We start from the raw sequence: 20782 nt of genomic DNA, 5'->3' as shown, positions 1-20782 counted from the left end.
ATCCTACTCTTGTTTCTAGGGTGTATGGGTAGCTTTGGGGGTTATTTTTAAGTCTTTGGTAGAGGACAGAAAAAGAGCTAAGAGGTGGTGTCTCATATTTAGGCAGTTTGGTTTTGCTTTTTTTTTTTTTCCCCATTTGCAGTGGAATTGGTGAACGTTAGTTCCTGTGAATTTTCGTTTCTTGCCTGAATTTACTAATTTATGCCAGGATTTACAACAGGCTTGTCAGCAGCTGGAGCATTGACAAGGTGTCTATTTGCTTGTCTGCCTGCTTTTTCAAGCTAATGTGAAAATGCAGAAAAGCAAATTCCTTGTCTGGTTGAATTTTGTGGAATTTGGTTGAGTGCTTAAGTGTGTGTTTCTCTCTGCATGCACTTGGTGCAACTTCCAGGGGACCTACCATGGGTTATATCCATATGTGGGGAATCCAGGGCATTCTCCAGAGCTCAGAAATGACAGCATTTTGGAGGCACAGTAAGGAATTATGTTCAAAATGCCTCTTTTTAATAAGTTGTCTTTAAATACTTCACTCTGTTTTTAATAGTGATTGTTTTGTGCTGTATCAGTGCAGTATATAAATTGAGGTTTTTACCATTTTAGGAGCCTTTACAGAGAAATACTGTTTCTTTCACTTGTTGCCCTGGGAAGAGATAACATTGATATAGGTGAGTTCTGCCAACTATTCACATGAGCACAGATGATGAATTTATGCAAACTTAGTTGTTCAGCTTCCAGAAAAAAAATAATCTGTAGATTAGATGTGTGCCACTCTGTGGTAAGTGCCAAATAAAAAGGACTTTACAGATATTTTGTGCTGATAAATGCAGCATTTGGGTGGTGTTTTTGAGCTGGGTATCTGAAGTTGTTTTTTCCTTGCTGCAGATGCTTTTGACAGAGAGTACAAAATGGCCTATGATCGTCTCACCGCTAATCAAGTGAAGAACACTCATAACTGCGATAGACCACCCAGCACTGGAGTGATGGAATGCAGGAAGATTTTTGGAGAACCATATCTTTAAATACACCTGGTAAAGAGGTGATAGCTATGAGGTATCCCTGTGTAAAATAACCACTTCAGTCACAAGGAACATCTCAGTCTTCAGTGTTGAGGAATGTGCGTGCGATGGACTGTGGCAGGAGGCCTCGGGAAATTCGGCCTGGCTGCGCTTGTGGAGATGGACAGAGAGCAAAATGGGCCAAATGTTATTTCCCTGTCCCTTGTCCTTTCTGCAAATCAGTGTGTGGAGAGGCAGGTTCTAAACAAAATCTCTTCTCTGACTTGGGACGACATATTACAGCTCCCTTAAAAAATAAATTAAGTAACAGGTGGACAGAAACAATGCACTGAAACTAATGTGAGCGAAGGAAATTCTTCAGAATCTATTGTTTACATAGAATATTCATGATGTTATGAAGAGCATACAGAGTTGTATTATACATATTTTAAATTGTTTATAGTAAGTTGATATTTTTTTAATTTTTTTAAATTACTGGAGTGAATTTTAAATGGACTTGCTGCAGAAGCAATACAGTGCTTATTTTTTTTGCAGTACACTGCTATTTATAGTAACTTGTCCAGTTACTTTTTGAAGAGTGATTTGTTTTTAAAGCAGAATAGACAATGTTAACCTTCACCTAGACAGTACTGGAGATCCAGGATTTCTCTCATGCACACTTAGAAAACATGTTACCACAGCAATCAGAAGGAAGGTATGGTAAATTTTGCAAAACTCTAATGAATTCACTGATGTCTCTGTGAAACACTTCTGTAGAAATCTCCTCTTCCTCTCGTGTTCCCTTCCCTCCCCACTCCCTAGGAAAGGGAAAGCACATTGAAGAGTGCTATGGATTTTGTTATGGAGTAGCCCATCTCAGCTGTTGGCATTTGTTAGTGTGATGTCATTCCAGATGTGCCATGGAGCAAATGCCAGCCTGCAGTGAGTTCTCCATGAACACACAGTGGTTGTGTTTCAAACACTCAGTACAACACCACATCATGCCCATCCAAAGCTTCTAACTCAAGTGCATCCAGCAAACTTGCTACAGGGAATTATAGGGAATGTAACTTATTGGGGCATATTGTGCTTAGTTAAACATACTTGGAATGTTCTGTCTCTATTTCACAGGCAAAACGATTTTTTTTTCTCTGAAGAAAACTGCTATATCAGTCCTTGTGGTGGAGTCATGGCTTTTGCCTCATGTTTTCTTGTGTCAGACATTTAAAAAATGTTCTGTGCTCTCAGTCACATAGCAACTCCTCACCAGAAGGTAGGCTACAGGGAAAATATCAGAAGTCTTGCATGGAGGTGGGAAAACAGACATTGAAATGTATAAAACACCCTAAACAAATTTAAATAATGCTTTAACAAATAGCTTTACTTTAAGTAATCTTAATGAATTTCCACTTCTAATTTCTTTTAGTTGTTGCTGTTATAATACTTCCAAATATTCAACTGTTACATTAGAATTTTATATTGCAGTCTGCCTACCAGTAGGTAGGTGTTTTTAAAAACATCTTTAGTTTGCAAGTATAATAAACCAGCAATATTCAGTTAGGCAGAAAGGTGATAAACTTTAAAGCTTACATTTACTTTATTAAGTGAAATAGAGCAAGCCTTAGAGGCTTAAATGAAAAGTAATGCTGCTATGAAGCTCTGTAACCTCCTCCCAGACCTCTGTAAAGTTCTAAGAAGAAGCTGCCCTAAGAAGAAAGGATTTAAAACGTGTAGAGCTACAGGTATGTGCTGATAATTGCAGGATGTAGTCTTGGATACAGCTTCCTTCAGGTAATGCCTCTTCTCTAATGTGCTGCTAATTATGTAGCTGACCTTTTTGCAAGTGTCCCCCCACCTGAGGTGGAGCTAGCAATGCTACACTTACAACATCTTTCACATTTAATTTATTTTAACAATTTGTGATGCTCTTTTGTACTGCCATGCTTGTACAGTAACCTTGTGCATGAAATGGAGCTCCTTTTTTCAGCCAGGTACATGGTAGAGATACCCTCTTCATTCCTCTGAGCTATTGTGAAATAAACAGGCTATTTTTGAACACAGTCCCTGTAAGTACCCCTTAGTGTGCATGGCTGTTCTGCTCTGTACAGTAGGAATGCTGCATTCCCATGGAAATCTTGCCTCCAGTAGTTGCTGTACTTAACCTCGTAGCTGGGGAAGATCGTGTTCCCAGCTCCCTGCACTTCTGTTTCCCATTTGCCACTGGGGCAGCCATGGTTCTACAGGACCTCCAAGCCATGAAAGGAGAGAGAGCAAGTGCTTTTTCCAGAGCTGCCATGGGGTGTTAGAGGGGCTGAGCTATGACCCAGCTTCCCACCCCCACTGCGGGGTGGCCGAAGAGCCGAGCCCGGTCCCCGTCCCCAGGACACGGCGCAGGTGTGGGGGCAGCACGTGGCCCTTCCTCCATCCTAGTCCCAGCCTCCTTGTAAGGACTTCAGCTGCCTCCAGGCTTATAAACCCAACCAGTTTTACTTCTTTCCAACATCCCCCAGCACTGTCAGGGAGTGGATGCTGCACTGGGACAGGTTTGTCCCTGCAGCCTTCACACAATCCCTCTGTTCCTGCATCCCCGGCGTGGCTCTCCTGAAGTGTTGCCAATGTTAATTTGGGTGTGCTTCTAAATTACTCTATCATATAGTAGCTCATCAAGTGAAATCATTATACTTAATGAATTGTTTTATAAGTCTGTTGCAAGTCAGTCCACTGTAGAAATATATAAAAATAGAGTTGGAATAGCAACATACTATAAGTGGGAAATTTTCCTCATTTGAGTCATAATGTTCCAAATGTATCCTGAGATAATTTTTAAGCATCATACAATTCAGTTTTGAAACAGTTTTCAAATCTCACTGTCCTTTATTAGAAAAGCAATTTGACTATATTTTCCAATACCACAAAGATGAATAAATAAAATATTTGAGACATATTTTCAATTTAAAATTTTGTATAAACTGAATTTTCTCCTTTTGTGTACTAAAAAATGCTTATGTCCAAAACCTTAAACAAAGGTTTTACATTTGCAGTGCAATATATATTTTGCTTTACTTATGGTTCCACTGGAATAATTATTGGAGATGAAATACTGAAATGTGAATAGAAATTGTGCTGTTTCTCTGACACTGCTGTGTCCCATTTGAGGAGGTTTGCTGTTGGTACAGTTACAGCCTGATGAATTTGACTTCCATTGGCAAATAAAATGATTTGTATCCCAAGAAAGAGAAAATTCCTGCATGTAAAATCTTAGTGTAACAAATGGGAGATGCAAATAGTAATAATAGAGAGGGGTATTCTGGCTATTATCTCATTGGGATTTAAAAATGGTACTTAGTCTGCAAGCAGCACTTTTTAAATGAATGGTTGTAGATTTGTAAATATGTAATGTTTAAATTTTATTTACCAAAAACCAGTATGTTGGATGTTTGCTTTGGTTTGTAGTTCCTTTAAAATATGCAAAGTCAGTGTTCACAATGTTAAGGTTTTTTTCTGTCTCATCCAAAAAAAAAGTTTTACAGTGAGTCAATAAAAATCTTAAAATCTTTCTGGTTATTTTCATTAACATTTCATTAGATTGATTAGAGTGACAGAAATGTCTGCAACTCTTAACCACATTGTGTGCTCCCATGAGGTGTTAATAATAAACCTCTCAGGTTTGGTGATGTCAGTGGCATTTTTTGATCTTGTCTGTGTAGAAGTCAGTGCTAACAAGAAGAATTAGTGCTGGTTAAATAATCTGTAACTGTCAGAGATTAGTGTCAGGATGAAAACAAGCCCCCAGAATTCAACTCCTTGTTGTATTTGATTTCTGGCTTTAGTTTTGATTAGAGGTAATGTTCTCTTCTAACCCCTGAGCCTTTTAGTCTTGTTGCAATGAGATAAACCGAGGTGACATCACATTTTGGGCACTTTACATGAATTTTAGGCACTGCATTGCAAGATCAGGTACCGATCTGAAAGGAGCTCAGTGCAGTTTGGGGGAGTTCTCTGCTGAGCTGCAGCCTGTGTGTCCACACAGGGATTTTAAACAGGGCAGTTCTGTAAAGGCCCAGCCACATCAGTCTGATTTTCTTCCCACTGAAGTAGAATTCACTGATTTCAGGGAGTTTGAGCAGCTCACTAATTTAGAGCATGTTCCTGAAAATTTCCTATAATGAGTAAATATTCTGTGGTGAAAATCAGCTCCTTTAACTTGAGGGGATCAGCCATAGTGAAAACTTGATATATCTAAATTGTATCAGCTCTTCTACAAGTGCCTAAATCTGTGGTATTTAATGTCTGTTCTGATCCTAAAGAAAAACAGTAGAGGCTGGCACACCACTTAAGATTGATTTATTTTTTTTTTAGCATGTTAAAGATACCTTATTTTCAGTAAGTTTATTACAATTCTGGTTGCTTTTTTTAGTAGAACAGTTGCTACCTCAACCCCCTTTTGATGTTGCTGGATCCTCACACACATCTTTAAGTGTCCATGTGTCACACAGATACTGGGCAGGATATTATCTTGTCCTCTAACATCACACTGATGATCAGAAACACAAAGTAAAGAGCAAACATGGTGAGCCCCAGTAGTTTGTTCATTTTCCATTTGCAGATAGCAATAGAGATAATCACAAACAGGAGCATGAGGAAAAGGAGAACAATTGCACAAAACAAACCATTGCTGCTGACTGCCACGGGGCTGAGGCCATTGAAGATAGAAAATAGGAACCAGGGAACTGGCAGCCTGCAAGGCAAGGAAAAGTAATTGAAATAAATGTTTTAAGGCTGTTCATTTTCTGCATCATAACTAAGCAATTTTTCCAAACTTTTACAGGGGGAAAAGAATGCACAATTGTATTCAATATAGCTCAGCATAAATCTAAACTGGATGTTGTTCCTGTCAAAACTGCATTTGGATAATGCTTGCACTATCATAATACAATCAAATAGTAAAATGGTTTGAAAATAATACCTAAGAATTAAGAGCCGTCATGTGCTATTATAAAGAAGTGTCCTTATGGTTTAGGATGGGAGATTCAGGCACTTGAGACTGCCCTTCACCAGGAGCTGAATGTCTCTGAGTGACCAGGTAAGGTCCCTGCCTGTATAGCCTGGACATTAGCCAAAGGTCTCTTGCATTTTTGTCTTGAAAAATTGGTCATTTTGTGTTGATTCCGAATTGGGTGAAGATAGTGGGCTGAGTAATAACAGTTTGTCCTTCCTGCCTGGGTTTGGGTTGAGTTTCTTGAAAAGAAAAAGGGTACTCAGCTGCCTTTCACTTAACTACATCTAAAATGAAATTAACGAGGTACGTTTGGTTTCAGAGCAGGTAATTTTGTGTTGCAGAAGAAATGGACCTGGTACTCACCCAACAGTGATGTCGAAGATGTTGCTGCCCACAGAACTGGACACAGCCATGTCCCCCAAGCCCTTCCTGGCCACAATGACACTGGTGATGAGGTCAGGGATGGAGGTGCCTGCTGCCAGTATGGTTAACCCCATAATCTCCTCTGATATCCCAATTGTTTCACCAACCTAATCAACACAACGTTGGGTAGGGCTGTTAGCAATGGAACATGGAGTAATTGTGCTGTACAGTGTTAGGGTTTGTGCCATATTTGAGTTAAAATATTCCAAGTCCCATAAACGTGGCAGCATTTTCCTGCTTTATAGGATGAAAAAGTTCCATTTTACTGTGTCTGTTGATTCTGGATTTGTAGTGTAGGAAATCTGACCACAGTGATGCCAGCACTGAGCCAAGGTCAAGTCAGCTACAGCACAGTTTTCCTGTCCTCAGTCCTCTTCTGGATGTTGTCTGTCTTTGCAAATTTATTATCAGCTGTGCAAGATCTCAGGGCCTTTGGAGATGACAGTCCTTGGATTTGTGGCATGATCAGATCTCTGTGCATGTGCAGTACATCACTCAATACAGACAGGGGGCTGATCCTACAAGATGGAAGTGTTATTTCCCAGAATACCAGGTGAACATTAAGATGGGGGAGTGAAGATCATTTAGCAGCTTCCAGAATCAGAACCTATATTTTCCTAGAATTTTAATTAGGTAATGGATAATTATGTTCTGCACAGAAACATTAATCAGTGAAAAGTCAGAATTAAGATAAATCTTGATGGTGCTTTTCCTTTCACTGATGCACAAACTCCCTTAGAAGCTCTCAGAAATGAATGAATCTTTGTCAAATCAGAAAAAGGAAATGAAAAATTCCCTTTTGGGTTCTAACAAAACAAAGTTTCTACTGTTGTGATGGATGACTGCACTGTAATTTATCAGATAGAATGCCACAGTAACACTGTCCCCTCTCTCCATCTACTTGTTCTAGAATGGGTATTTGCTGAAAGAACAAAACCTCTCACCTGGTGAGCCCACCACACCATGAGATAAGAGAATGCAGCAATCCAGAGGATGGATCCAAAAAATGTGATGACAAAGAATTTTTTTGACTCCTGTTGAAATCAAGTTTGAAAAGAAAAAAAAGTTTCAGGGAAGTTAATAGTCCCCATCGAAAACTATTCAGCTGAAACACTTCACTGCAATTGACTGCTTTAACTTGGACCCTGGTCTCTGTTTGCTGTTTGCTTGACCTGTAGTTGCTAGAATTTGTGGTTTATTAAATTAAGTCTCTGGAATGACATTACACTGCAATTGAGGCTTCTGTTCCACTCTCTGCAGCAGTAACAGCCCTTCAACTATGCAAAGACTCCAGACATGGAAAAATGAACCCAGGGACTCTTGCCCAGAGGAAATCTATAGCTCAGTTAGTGACTCCAGTAGCAGAAGGAAGATAGATTCTTACTGGGTTTCTGACATCAGGCAGAGTGCTCCAGAGAGGAAAGACAATGGGAAAGAGGAAAAGGTAAATTGCTTGTTTTGTCCTTGATTCTGGCCATTGCAGAGATAAGGGCTCATCGTTTTCATCACCCTCTGTGCTGTCACTGTCACTGTCCTCCTGGCTCTCAGAGCTGCTGTCATCTGAGGTGTCACTGCTTGATGGGGGCTGCACCTCAGGATAAAAAATCAAAAAGTCAATATATTTCCACACTAACAAGGAGCTGCAGCTACTCACTGTGGCCTCACCTGAGCAGAGCTCACATTTGTAACCTGCTGAGGGCAGCCTCAGCTCTTGTGGGACAGGATCCAGGCACACACCACCTGGGTATTGTTAACTCAGGGGCATCCATTAACTACAGCCACCTTTTAGGCACAAATCGAATTTGTTCTAATATGATGTCCTTGAAAAACTTTTTTTCATTGGAACTGCCAAATAACATCACCCAAAAAGGATCTGGAGGGCCAAACAGAACAGTCTGCTGCTGAGCACGGGACAGGCAGGTGCTGTTATCTCCCCTTACCCTGGAGTACCCTCTGGTCTCAGGAGAGTCATTTGAGGAGACAATACTATCCAGTATCACTTTGTGTCATAATTTGGACCCAATCTATGTTTGTAAGCCAAAGTATTTCAGCCAGCATCTTAAATCACTACACCCAGAGGCTATTTATAGGTGCCAGTGACATGGGTTGGGTCCTGTCCCAATAGCACTGGAGAGGGAAGAAGGAAAGTACACATGAAGGTCAGCCGGGGTGGGCACTTAGTGCATGTGCTCCTGATTTTGATACCTGTCCATCCTGTGCCACATCTGCCTCCTGTGTGTCCTTGCTGGGCTCAGATTCACTGGCAGGAGTTACCTTGACTGTGCTTGCTTTCTTTTCCTCTTCTGCAAAAGCAATAAGAAGGAATGCTGGTGTCAGTCATCCTGGATGGGTGGCCACCGTATCAGGACACCACCTTCCCTATGATCAGCAGGAGCTCTGAGTTCCCTACCACAATGGTGGCATTTCAGGTTAAATACCCTCTGATTGCTTAGGTTTGTTGTCTCCCTGACTGCTGTGATTGTGTTTGGTAAATCTGGGCAGAATTTGGCTCACTTGGAGTAGAATGAGACCTTGGTGCTCCTCTGACCTTCTATGCAGAACTGCTGTAAGGGGCACAAGGAAATACTAATTACCTCATCTACAGCTGATGAGCATTTCTTGGTTTGTTCCTGGATTCTTAAGATTGTATTAAAACCATCCTTAAAACTCAGAAAGGATATCAAGCTTTGCTTCTCAGCTTTCCCCCCCAACTCCCCCTTCCCTCCATAGACCAAGGCATTTTCCAGGGACTTGATACTCCTCAAGGCTTCTGAGAAATGACCGGGATGTGCTGCCAGACTTTAATCCCTGATCGCTTGGTGGGTATTCAAAAGCAAATGAGAAAGTGCTGACACATACAAGGAACTAACTGCAATGTCCTGCTGTTCCTGCATTAACCTGCTGAGCCAAGAGGAACACGGAAACCTCTGTGGGAACAGAGCAGAAATATGGATAACACAGAGCAGGGATGAGGGAGTGAAGTCAGTGTGGTGTTTAAAGCACGCACCAAGAATTTACTCAGGTTTTAAGCAGTGTTATTCTCAAGCTTGGGGTCAGCTCTGGGAGGTGCTCAAATGCCTGTGTTCTCTGGAGCTGGGACCTTTCACATAAAAGTTTCTTGGTGTTCAAAATCTCCAGCCTTGCTGGCAGCACAAGTCTGTTGTTGTTGTAGCACAGGTCAGCTCTGGCTCCAAGGCAGCCTTTGTGTCAGGAGTGACAGAGAAAACCAAAAGAATATTAAACTGACAGAGGGCAGATCTAGGTTAAATGTTAGATTCGAAATTCTTCCCCGTGAGGGTGGTGAGGCCCTGGCACAGGATGCCAGAGAAGCTGTGGCTGCCCCATCCCTGGAAGTGTTCAAAGCCAGATTGGAAAGGGCTTGGAGCAGCTTGGCATAGTGGAAGGTGTCTCTGCCCACAGCAAGGGGTGGAATGGCATGATCTCTAGGGTTCCTTCCAACCCAAACCATTATATTCTTCTGTGATTCAATTAAAGGAAGGATGCTGTGCACCCTTGGAATTGGTCCTTGGAATTGATACAGACAGTGTGATGATTTCCTCTGGAGAAACCTTCTGTGCCCTTCTGCAAGTGTGCGAAGGTACTTTGTTTCATTTGCAGGATCTACCAAAGACCAGCAGCACCTAAGTGCTGTCTGCAATGCCCTGATTTCCCTCCTGCACTGTTCTATGGCCATTTCCAGTCCATCCTTGTAGCTCTCCCTGCCCTGCCTCACTAACAGCTCCTCTGGGGATGGCTGCTCCTGCCCACGTGCATCGATTGATTTCTGCTGCATTGTTACAGCAGCCATGTGTGCCCAGTACAGCACACAATTTGTGACAGACCCCTGGGTTTCTTTGCCAGCCCTTGGGCTTTGGATGCTGCAAAGGTGAGAGCTTACAGTACACAAGGCAAGCAGTGCTGGCTCTTCCTGCACTCACCTGGCTGGGAGCCTTGTCCTTCCAGGGTCTCAGCCTTGGCCTTGGCCATCTTGCTCAGGATATCAACCCTGTCTTTAAATTTTGCTGTGGGTGAGAAGGACATGATCATCAAGGGCTGTCACTGCAGAGCCCCCCTGGACCTGCCTCCCCCAACACACACACGCTCTTGCCCCCTTCCTCTTGCAGGTGCTGCCCCAGGGGTTGTTCTGGCTGTGACCCCAGGTTTTGATTGCTGCTAGTTGGTCAGAGCTGCTGTATTTAACTGCTTAGTGCTATAGCAATTACACCAGCAGTTTGACACAGAACTATTTAAGGAGAATCTAGAGGAATGAAAAATACTTTCCAGGTTAGTAATACAGAGGATATCTGTACCTCATAGGAAGAAAATGCAGAAAGAACAGAGGGGGAGTTTTGGTGCAGTATCATCTTGTTCCAAATGGACTATTGATTTTTTTTTCTAGGCTAGATTATGAGCAAACTAAAAATGACACCTTCCTCCTGCCATGTGGCTGTTGAAGAGGCTTTAGGGTGCTGCTTACAGCTTGGGGACCTGATGAGAATGGAAAATAAACACCTTTTATGTTCCAGTTCCCTGGAAAATGATTGATTTTTCTAAGTATACAGAAGTATCTCCTGCTGGAGCTGATCTAAATTCCTAGTATCCAGGTTCAACATGGTCCAGGCTGTCTGAGAGATGATCTTCACCAGCACAGGTCTGGTGCATTCTTTCTGGAACTGCTCAGGACCTCTTCAACTGTAAATCAAGCTCTGCTTTACTCAGCTGAGCTGGTTTTTTACTGGTTTACAGTGAACTGTGAAACTGTGTGTCTCTATAGTTATTTTTTGCTCAAATATCTTACTCTCAGTGAAAGTGATGAGAATGGGCTCAAAGAAAAGCCCCACTTTGCTCTAATCTATGTCCTCTGATGAGCTGCACTCCCAATGACTGAGGGTCACTGAGGGTTTGCACATGGGCAGTAGCCACATGGAATCTGGCACTGCTGTGTTTGGCTTGTGTGCAGGGCTGTAAATTAATTTCCTCTGAATGCTTTATCACACTGATTTAATCTGCTGTGTTGTTGATTACACACCCAGAAGGTGCTGTTGTCATGTGCCTCAAGGGCAGGGCCCTGCCACTTTATTAATCACAGTGACATTGAGATAATAGAAATAGCAGGTCCAGCCATGTGGGCAAAACTATTGTTCTGAGCTGAATCTTGTGAAAATCAGTAAATTCTGCTGTATGCCCAACAACTGGGGCCAACTCAGACATTCAGTCTGCTCTGGTGAGATTCCTGCTATTGTCTGACAGAAACATCTTTCACCATCTGGGGTTTCCACTGAGCACTGGAATGGCTGAAGTGAGATGAAATGATCATGGAGTACCAGAATGATTTGGGCTGGAAGGGATCTTAAAGGCCACCCAGTCCCATCCCCTGCCATGAGCAGGGATACCTTCCACTATCCCAGGGTGCTCCAAGCCCCGTCCAACCTGGCCTTGGACACTTCCAGGGATTCAGGGGCAGCCACAGCTTCTCTGGGCAACCGTGCCAGGGTCTCACCACCCTTGCAGGTAAGAATTTCTATCTAAATGATAATTTTTTCTCCTTTGAGAAGATGGCTGGGACTCAAGAGCCTGACTCTTCCATGCTCCTTGTCAATAAGTTCACTGGAGGAGATGTGAAGTGTTGGCTTCCTTTCCCCTGTGCTTGTGCACAAGCACATCCTTCAGTGCAGGGTAGAGCTTTGGCTCCCAGTCTCCTCTAAGCACTGGGCAATGCATCCTTCTGTTTGGCTTTTCCCTGAAGCTGCTGCAAAAGCTCCTGTCAGCAGGGTCAGGGCGGTCAGGCTCAGCCTGAGATTATGGAAATTCAAGCTCCTGGCTCGCTGCCCTCAGCCAGGCCAGGGGCTGGGAGCACCAGTGGAGCCCGGGAGCATCTCAGTCAGGATAAACAGATTAGACCCAGGCCACTGCCCACTTCAGCCTCGTTTAAAAGGGTGATAATTCCTCTGGCACACAATTGCTGCAGGAGGACTGAGACTGGAGGCAGAGCTGGCTCTAAGCTGGCCAGATCTGCAGGTCAGCACGGGGAGGAAGGATGTCCACGAGCTCAGTCCGTGCTGTGCTGGATCAGCTGTGCAGAGCAGTGTCCCTCAGTCCTCTGGGGCATTCACTGCTGGCAACTCTGTCCCCCGGGCTGAGAGCCCATCACACAGGACATGTCCAGTGGCCCTGAGATGCTCTCCAGGAGAATTCTTGTCTATGAATTGACAGCATCCAAGATGGATTTCAGGCTTCTACCTAGAATTTGGCTCTTACATTTAATTCACTCTTTGGCTCTAATATTCAGTCTAACAGGATTGACAAAACAACCAGCAAGGAGGATTTTTTCCTTTGTAATTTGGCATGAACCTAAAGGATTTGGAGATTCTGCTGTATAAAAGTGGAAGTATAAAAAAAGTCTTGTGATTCCTTTTGCCCCTCTGTATCATGATTCTCTTACAACAAATGATGGAATGCTAATGAAGCGAGAAGCTGTAGCTGCCTTCAGCCTTCTCCAGCCTGCAACACTGCTCACTGCTCTGGTCTAATTTCCAAAATCATTACCTTGTTAACTGGGGCATAGTGAGGGCAGACAGCTCTGACAACCTCTCTGCTGGAGTCTTTTGCTTAATTCAAAAAGAAATGTAGGCTTCTGCCTTGTTCCTTGTGTGACTAGAGTTTAAAGAGTCTGGTGGTAAGGCTAGAGGTTCAGAAATTAGATGGTTCCTGAATATTTCCAAAATCCTTGTTCCCTTTAATTCCCCAACAGTTCCCTCTGGTGTCTAATGGGATGCTCTGGAAAAGATCTCATGCTCTTCTACCCACTTTCACAGGAAGTGGGGGAAAGGACAAAAGAACAAACTTGCTAGAAATTCCTAATTTTAAAAAGGCACATTGAAAATAAAAGGTTCTATGAAAAATATAATTCAGGATGCCATGTAAATATCAGAATTTCTAAAGTAAACACGTAGTCACCCTGAGACAAAGACTTAAGTAATGATACCTTCCTAATTAAAAAAGAAAAAAACCCACATTCTGAATGTAATCCACTCTTCAAAAGAGAAATTTTGTTTCACACACGGAATGCTGCAGCTTTGTGTTTCACACTTCTATATTTCCAAGATCTCTGCCCCTGAAATTTAGGGTTGGAGGCCCAGTGCTGGCAGCTTTTTTTATGTTTTGGACCTTGCTGCCCTGAAACCACTTCTGTGCTGCACAAATAAAAAGTGAGGGCAGCTGAAAGAAGGAAACCCTACCCTGATTGCAGCAGGTCCAGTGAGGAACTGCTGAGCAACTCTTGGCAACCTTTTCCTTCTGTCGAGTGTTCATTTCCACAGCCTGTAAGTGCTGATGCTACAGGCCTTGGCAAGAAGGAACAAGGGCCCTTGAGGAAATATAAATTGCTTTGGGATCATCTTCTATGTGGCAGCCTAATTACAGAAATGTGCATGGTACAGAGAGTGCTGCACACACAGCAAAGGGAGGTGTTGGTGATCAATGGGAAGCAGGCACAGCTGTCCCCAGGGTCCCACAGGGCTGCACACAGGACTAGGAACTATTAACATGTCAAAACACAAGTCCTCATATGCCTTGGCAGGCTCAAATCGTTTTCCAGATCCTTCCTTGGGATGTCATTCCATCTCTTTGGCCAACCTCCTCATGGCACTCAGGTTTCTTAGTTTATGCACAAATTCCGTTTCTCCAGACTCCCTTTTCTTCAGGTAGGAATCTATCAGATTGTGGAGTACCTCCTACAACGCCCCCAGGATTTGGCACATGGGCTCCTTGATTCTGACTGCTGAGCTGTTGTAATATCAGCAATTTTATTGTTATATTTTATAAGGCTCTGTCTCTTTTCTCACAGCCTTAAGCGGAGCAGGCACATACCCGGGGCAGAGGTTTTGCCATTAACTCGGTGACATTAGTGAGGTAAAGGGTCTGGGATATAAAACCCGTCTGGCGAGGCTGTGGCAGCCCATGGCCGCACCCCGCACGGTCCCTGCGGTGTCAGACCCACATACACACGGTCACACTCCCACCTAGTGGCTGCCGCACTCACACGGGAGCTCAGTCCTGCCGGGCCGCCCGCAGAGGCTGAGGTTGGATGTCAGGAAGAATTCTGCACCCAAAGGGTTCTCAAGCCCTGGCACAGGTAGTCACCATCCCTGGAGGGATTTAAAGGATGTGTAGAAGGGGTACTAGCCTTGGCAGTGCTGGGGAAACAGTTGGACTTGATGATCTTAAAGGTCTTTTTCAACCTAAATGAGTCTGTGATTCTGTGTAATGAGTAAGGGAGTTCTCTCTGAGAGAATATCCAAACTGGTCCCCCAGCCCTGTTTATTCCATATTCTTCAGCAAGGACAGTGACTTGCAACTGCATGGAAAGCTCCCAGCAGTTTATTCTGGGCTGAACTGGCTGGAGCTCTCCTTGGCCTGGGCTGCCAACCTCAGCCCCCCACAGCTCTCCTACTGAGGGGTCCCAGAGTTTCATCAGGGTCACCAGCCTGGACCAGAAAGCCAAGCTTGTGGAGGTCTGGGGTGGGCAGATACTGCACAGAGACATTTAGAGGCGTGGGAAGGATGAGAAAGTGCTGGGAGGCCTCTGAGTGGCAGCAGCCCCTCAATTCTGGCACTTCCTAATATTCAAGGTATAGCACATCCTCCTGGAAGGTTTTGGGTCTATCCTGGTGCTGTTGATATAACCTTTTGGAGGCACAGGGGGCAAGGAGCAAACCCTGATGAGTCTGGCACTTGTTAAACTACTGTTCATAACACACTGGGCACCTTCACTGGAATCTGTCAAAGCAGACACTGATCTGCCTTGCTGTCCTCCTGCAACCTCCTTTGTTCCCTGGATCAGTTTGTGCAGCTGGGATTCTGATCTGGAGAGTCCTCTTTGTAACCTCTGTGAGGGACACGAGAGGTGTTGATCTGCTTAGCTTCAATCTCTCTTTGAATGGGCAGCAGATAATCTCTTTAGAACAAGTAGGGCAGTGGAAGGGTGGGGCATGTGCCAAACTGGGAAAGAAAATCTTAAAAATGTTTTTAATGTGCTTCACTATTTCTTTGAAAATAAACCTTCACAGTGTGATCAGATTAAAGTTAATATAAAGCAACATGTTAAAAGGTTGTGTACTAGTCTGTCTGGAGATGAGGCTTCTCTGCACCCTGGGCATCTTAAAAGAGGTTTTGGGCCTGAGCTGGTCCTTCCTGGCCCTGGGGAGCTGCCCATTGCATGCATAGGGCTGTGGGCACACTGCCATGGCAGTGATGATGACAGGGGGCTTTTAGAGGTGTCAGCCTGAATCACGTAAAATTGGCCTCACCATCATGATTAGAATCTCAGCTGTGATTTTAACCAATGTCAAAAAGAGAATTCTTCTTTTTGTGCTGCTGTTTCAGGGCTGAAATGAGGTCTGAGATAAGAAAAGATGTGATGTGCCATGAAATGGAGGAAGCCTGTAACTCACGTTTGCTGCCCCTGCAGTCAGGAATACAGCAGAGATGGGGAATGTCACCACTTTCAGGGAACCCCAGCAGCAGCAGCTGCCACCACAGCAGCAACCAGTTTGGCACAGGAAAAGTAGATATGGCAGGACCAAAATATGAGCTGTTTGTCCTTGTCAGCCATGTGATCAGAAGGGGTACATCCCACTGCCACAGAGCTCCATCTGTGGTACTCAGCTGCACCCCAAGGGTGAGTTGCTGACCCCAAAATACTGATAGTATTCCCAGTGAAACCACTCAGGGCTGTGAACCCAAGGCCCTCTGGTGTGGAGCATCCACTCACCTTCTGCCAGGGGGTCCAGGGTGTGGATCATGAGCTGGACGATGGTGCCACGCATCTGAGAGTTGTGCAGGGAGGCCGAGCTGCTGCCCCGCTGCAGGACTGGCCCAGGCTGTGGGAAGGCACAAAGCCAGTCAGTTCCAGCTTCCTTGTCCTCTACATCAGACAAGGCCTCTCCAGGCCATGGGGCAGCAATTCAATAGCAGCAGAGGAATCAGCTGTTCAGTGTTTGCTATGGGAAAGGACAGACCCTGCCAGCCTCTGCTATGAGAGTCCAGAAAGGAATTTGGCCATGAAACCTGGTAAGAAGAGTCAGTTTCTGAATTTCTATATGCCTGTTTTATAGCAGAGAATGAGCAGCATTCTTCTAGTTAAATCCACCTGGGAAGCCTGAGCTGTCTCTCAGATTTTATAAAAATTCCTTTAAGGACAGGATTCAGCCAGGTGTCCTCTTGAGCAAACTGTGGCCATTGTGCCTGATATGATACAGTTTTTGGTCCAGGTTTCCTGACATGGGAGTTGACACTTTTATTTATGATCTGACATGGGGAGAGATTCAAAATACTATGACTTTAGATCCCTGTAAAGTTGCTTAGACCTACCTGCAGCTTCTTCACTTCTGGTGGCTTCATTGTTCCATCATCTACAACTGCTCTGGTGCTTGTCTGCAAGCAACAAAGAACAGAAATGACCAATCACCTCTGCTGCTTCAGGATCTAAAGATCCTTCAGGCTGCTGCCTGTGGGGAAGTGGCACAGTGGCACAAATGTCCATGGATGCTACTGAAAGAGCCAAAGCCATGAGCCTCCTTAAAGCCATTGGTTTCTGAGAAAAACAGGATTCTACCTCTGGCCCCCCAGTGAGGATGCAGGCACCTGGGGGCAGACTCACAACTGATTCCTGTAGCTACAGACAGAGCCAGACATCATCCCCAAACATCTGTATCCTTACTCATTTTCCAGCAGAGTGAAGGTGCAAAGGGGATTTTTTTACAGTGATTAGCATTACTTTCCATCATTTATAATTTCTGTGATTATTTTTTCCCAAGGGATAGGTTCAGCAGCTCTCTGTCATGCTAATAAACATTAGTGAGAGCTCTCTGGAAACTTCAAGTGCAGGGCTGGTTTCAATTTGTGATGCTTGGTGATGTCCACAGTGATGTGTGTGTGTCACTGCAGTTTCTTGCATGTGTATCCCACTGGAATGTAACCCAGGAGCTTTCAGGACTCCCAGCTGTGAGCACTGGCTGAACAACAAACCAGGAGTAGGAAAGAAAAGCAGTTTCTCAATTCTGCACCACTTCAACTATCCTCACTCTCCTTTATCTGCTTCCTTCCTTTCCTTAAATGATGTGGAGTACAAGGATGGGAATGCAAAGCATGCTTGAGGGCCAGACACATCTGACTAGCAGAGCATGCAGTGCCAGGGGACAGTTTGAAATCTGCTGGCATGGAATTGGGTTTGTGCACTTCAATCTGGATGTCAAATGCTGCCCAGGAGAGCAGGAATGGTTGCTAAAGCTGCTAGATGCCTTTCTGTGCTGCTGATCAGGTAATGAGTGATACCATCAGCATCCCAGCAACACATCTGGCTTCAAAGAGGGAAAAGAGAATTTCCTCCAACATCTCTCAGCTGCAAAAAGCTGGGACAGAAGCCTTACTCCCTGTTTACCATAATTGTCTGATCTTATTTCCAGACCAAGAATGTGCTTCTGCAAGTGCTCTTTTTGGAACTTCTTTACAACAACCAAATAAGCAAAATACCACACACATCTTTGAAAGCAGCTGAGACATTCAGTAATTGCACAGGTAGAACCCCCTTTTAGTGATGTTCTCTAATTTCTTAGAAACTCTTTAGTTTGCATTTCCCTCATTCTAAAACCATAATTATTGACCACTACCCATATTCTGAGGTTCGAATATGTGTTTTGTGAAGGAGATTAAGGTTTTTTTTTTTGTGGTTTGCACTAGAAAGTTATTTCCAACTTGCCCTCTGAACACTAAGAACACCAACCTTCTGCATGTGCTCTGGTGATGCTGCCTGCACAGCATTTAGCTTCTTTTTCAGCTCCTGCTTCACCCATTGCTCTAGGAATACGTTCTGTTTCATGGTGAACACGTATGTGGCATAGGCAGTCAGTAAAAGGAGGCTTTCCCACCAATCAATGACACTGTCTAGGAAAAACAGGATGAGCATCAGTAAGTCTACAATGTAGAATGAGATGTCTCTAAATAAGGGCCACCATGTCAGGTGGAGTATCTGCCTTGAGAAGAGGGCACAGGTGCCAATGACAAAGAGGATATTAAACACTGCTGAGCCCACAATGGTACCGATGCCGACATTGCTGTGTGAGATGAAGACACCTATGAGGGACGTGAAGAGTTCTGGTGCTGATCCACCTGCTGCCATGAAGGTGGCTCCAGCCACATCTTCAGAGATCTGCAACTTCTCAGTGATCACTCCCAAAGCAGGGACAAAATACTCGTCACACACTATGGCCAAGGCCACAAATACATACATCATGCCAAAGATGTGAAGTACAACCCACCCTTGCCTGCGTTCTTCCACACTGAACAGGTCCTGGGGGTATTCTCCTTTGGACTCATAGGGTGGTTTTTTATCTGGGGAGCTTTCACTGGCATTTTCTTGCTGTGGTGTTGTACCCACTGATGTAGGGACGGGCACAGTTGGCTCAGGATCCACATAGATACAGTGCCGTATTTTGGGTGCTGTGGCATTGCCTCTTACAGCAGTCTTGTTGCTGGGGAGGTCCCTGGAAGTCACTATGACAGGGTCCATGGGTTGGGGGGCTCTGTGTGATGCTGGAAGGGCAGAGGGGCTGAACTGGAGCTGGTAGAAAGAGAGGACCAACACTATGGAAAGCAAGAAGACGATTCGGTTCCTCCGTAGCCGCCTCCTCCGTGGTAAATGCATTTCCTAAAGGTTCAAAACTCAGGGCAGTGTCCAGAAGCCACTGAAGACCTCACTTGGTCAGCAGTTTGCTGATCTGGAACATCAGGAGTGGAACTGCACAGCACAAAATGGGGAATCCTGCAAAAGAAAATATGGTGTGAAAAACAAAGTACTGCAACTTTCCACCATTTGGGCAGCAATGCTTCACTGACTGCTTGTCTATTTTTCAATAAAAAGAAATGGACTTAAGTGAGTAAAGAGAGATCTAGATCCAGGTTTCAATCTATTTTTTTAATATGACTGTTGGTTATGCTGATTAATAATCAAAGGTTTGGCTTATTCAAGAAGAGTTGACTGAGGCAGTCCGATCCAAGCTAAATTCTGATTTCAACAAATGCCCATATCCAGGAGCTGTTAAGGACTGTATTTACTGGAGTCCAGTTGTTATTCTGTAATATTATCAATTGGGTCAGTGTTCTTCAGGAGAAGTGGATATGGCTTCTGTCAAGGAACCAACTTTAAATTGCTAAAATTGATGCTCTGAGGACAAGACCAAGCTGTTCAAACCTCCCTCCTAAACCAGTTATTCACCAAAATAACCTCAGGAGAATGGAAACTGGTTTAGAGTTCCCAGTGAGGGTATTCCATGGCTTTCCAGCCTTTCACTCCCCAGGAAACCATCCAAGCAAGAGTGACTTTTTTCTTTCAGTTTGAGCAGAGGGTGAGGAAGATGTGGCTCTAGTAAAACTGGGGGTGCTGAGCAGCCTTTTGTTTCTATGACTACGTCTTTCCAGGGGTTTCTGTAGAAATCAGAACTGGCAAAGTGGAATTCTAATCATACCTTTTATTAGGGGGTAATTAGCATACCTTGCATAATTATGTGAAGAGCATTTAGAAAGGGAGGAAATTGTAAATGCCAGAGTGACAGTGCCTGCAGCTGTGGCAGCACAGGGACAGAGACTGGGGGCTGGACAGAATTTACCCTTCAGCACTGCTTGAATGTTTCACCTTAGAATGACACTTCATGGATTATTTTTTTCCCCAGAGTGGGCATGTTACATTAGTCTTTAGCTGTGAATTATTTTTTAGATGTGAATCATAGTTTTCTAAACTGTTCTCAGATAAGCTCCTCATGCAAGTTATCACACATTTACCCTCTTGCATAACACCCAGGGAAGTTATCAGCCTAAATTTCCTGCAAAACAAGCAGTGTTAATTTAAATAGTTGGGAGGATCACTAAGGCAACAGTAGGAGAGGGTCATGGGAGTACCTAGATAAATAGATGATACAAGCTTTGCTTTTCATGCATAAAAAGAAAATAAACATACATGTGGTAGAACTGCACAACAGGTATAACAAATGCATATTATGAGAAAATAACTCCCTGTAACAAGGACAGGAGAGTTAAAAGGATGGCACAGAGAGAACACAGTTATGCACACACTCCTATTTAAACATTGGTTTTACTTCTCCTCTCCAAATCAAGCTGCTTACAAAAGACATCCAAAGCTAGGATCAATTCTAAGAGCTCTGCAGCCTTTCACAATTCCTGACCAGAGAAATTGTTTCTCTAGTCTTGTATGTTTAGGTCAACTCCTGATAAACTCCTTTTCTCACCTCCAGTCTCAGTAACACAAGATCCAAAGCAATCCCACAAACCTTCCCAGCCTACCTTCCAAAGG

General features: G+C 44.0%; 2 protein-coding genes and 2 long non-coding RNA genes across 5 annotated transcripts in view; 3 read left to right on the top strand and 1 right to left on the bottom strand.

Moving 5' to 3' along the window:
- Positions 1 to 4551, top strand: part of DENND4A (DENN domain containing 4A) — a 48856-nt gene extending 44305 nt beyond the window's left edge. For both annotated transcript variants that reach the window (XM_056499579.1, XM_056499578.1), the window contains exons 31-32: positions 601 to 665; positions 883 to 4551. In XM_056499579.1, the coding sequence (XP_056355554.1) occupies positions 601 to 665; positions 883 to 1019 (202 nt within the window). In that variant the 3' untranslated portion in view covers positions 1020 to 4551. The remainder of the gene's footprint in view (positions 1 to 600; positions 666 to 882) is intronic.
- Positions 1712 to 19338, bottom strand: SLC24A1 (solute carrier family 24 member 1). Its single transcript, XM_056499580.1, has 9 exons — positions 18200 to 19338; positions 16789 to 16851; positions 16190 to 16298; positions 10356 to 10439; positions 8623 to 8720; positions 7802 to 8002; positions 7362 to 7451; positions 6358 to 6524; positions 1712 to 5733 (listed from the first exon to the last, which is right to left on the bottom strand). Exons 1-9 carry the CDS (start codon positions 19118 to 19120, stop codon positions 5484 to 5486), a joined length of 1983 nt encoding a protein of 660 aa, XP_056355555.1. The 5' UTR covers positions 19121 to 19338; the 3' UTR covers positions 1712 to 5483.
- On the top strand, positions 5680 to 7639 carry LOC130257248 (uncharacterized). The gene is made up of 3 exons (XR_008841294.1): positions 5680 to 6078; positions 6336 to 6449; positions 7328 to 7639. It is a non-coding gene; the product is annotated as an uncharacterized LOC130257248 (long non-coding RNA).
- Positions 7762 to 16070, top strand: LOC130257249 (uncharacterized). Its single transcript, XR_008841295.1, has 3 exons — positions 7762 to 7861; positions 9913 to 10015; positions 15802 to 16070. It is a non-coding gene; the product is annotated as an uncharacterized LOC130257249 (long non-coding RNA).
- Positions 19339 to 20782: the final 1444 nt, after the last annotated feature.

Source organism: Oenanthe melanoleuca, chromosome 10 (genome assembly GCF_029582105.1).
Source record: "Oenanthe melanoleuca isolate GR-GAL-2019-014 chromosome 10, OMel1.0, whole genome shotgun sequence".
Classification (NCBI taxonomy): domain Eukaryota; kingdom Metazoa; phylum Chordata; class Aves; order Passeriformes; family Muscicapidae; genus Oenanthe; species Oenanthe melanoleuca.
This window is presented reverse-complemented; position numbering and strand designations above follow the sequence as displayed.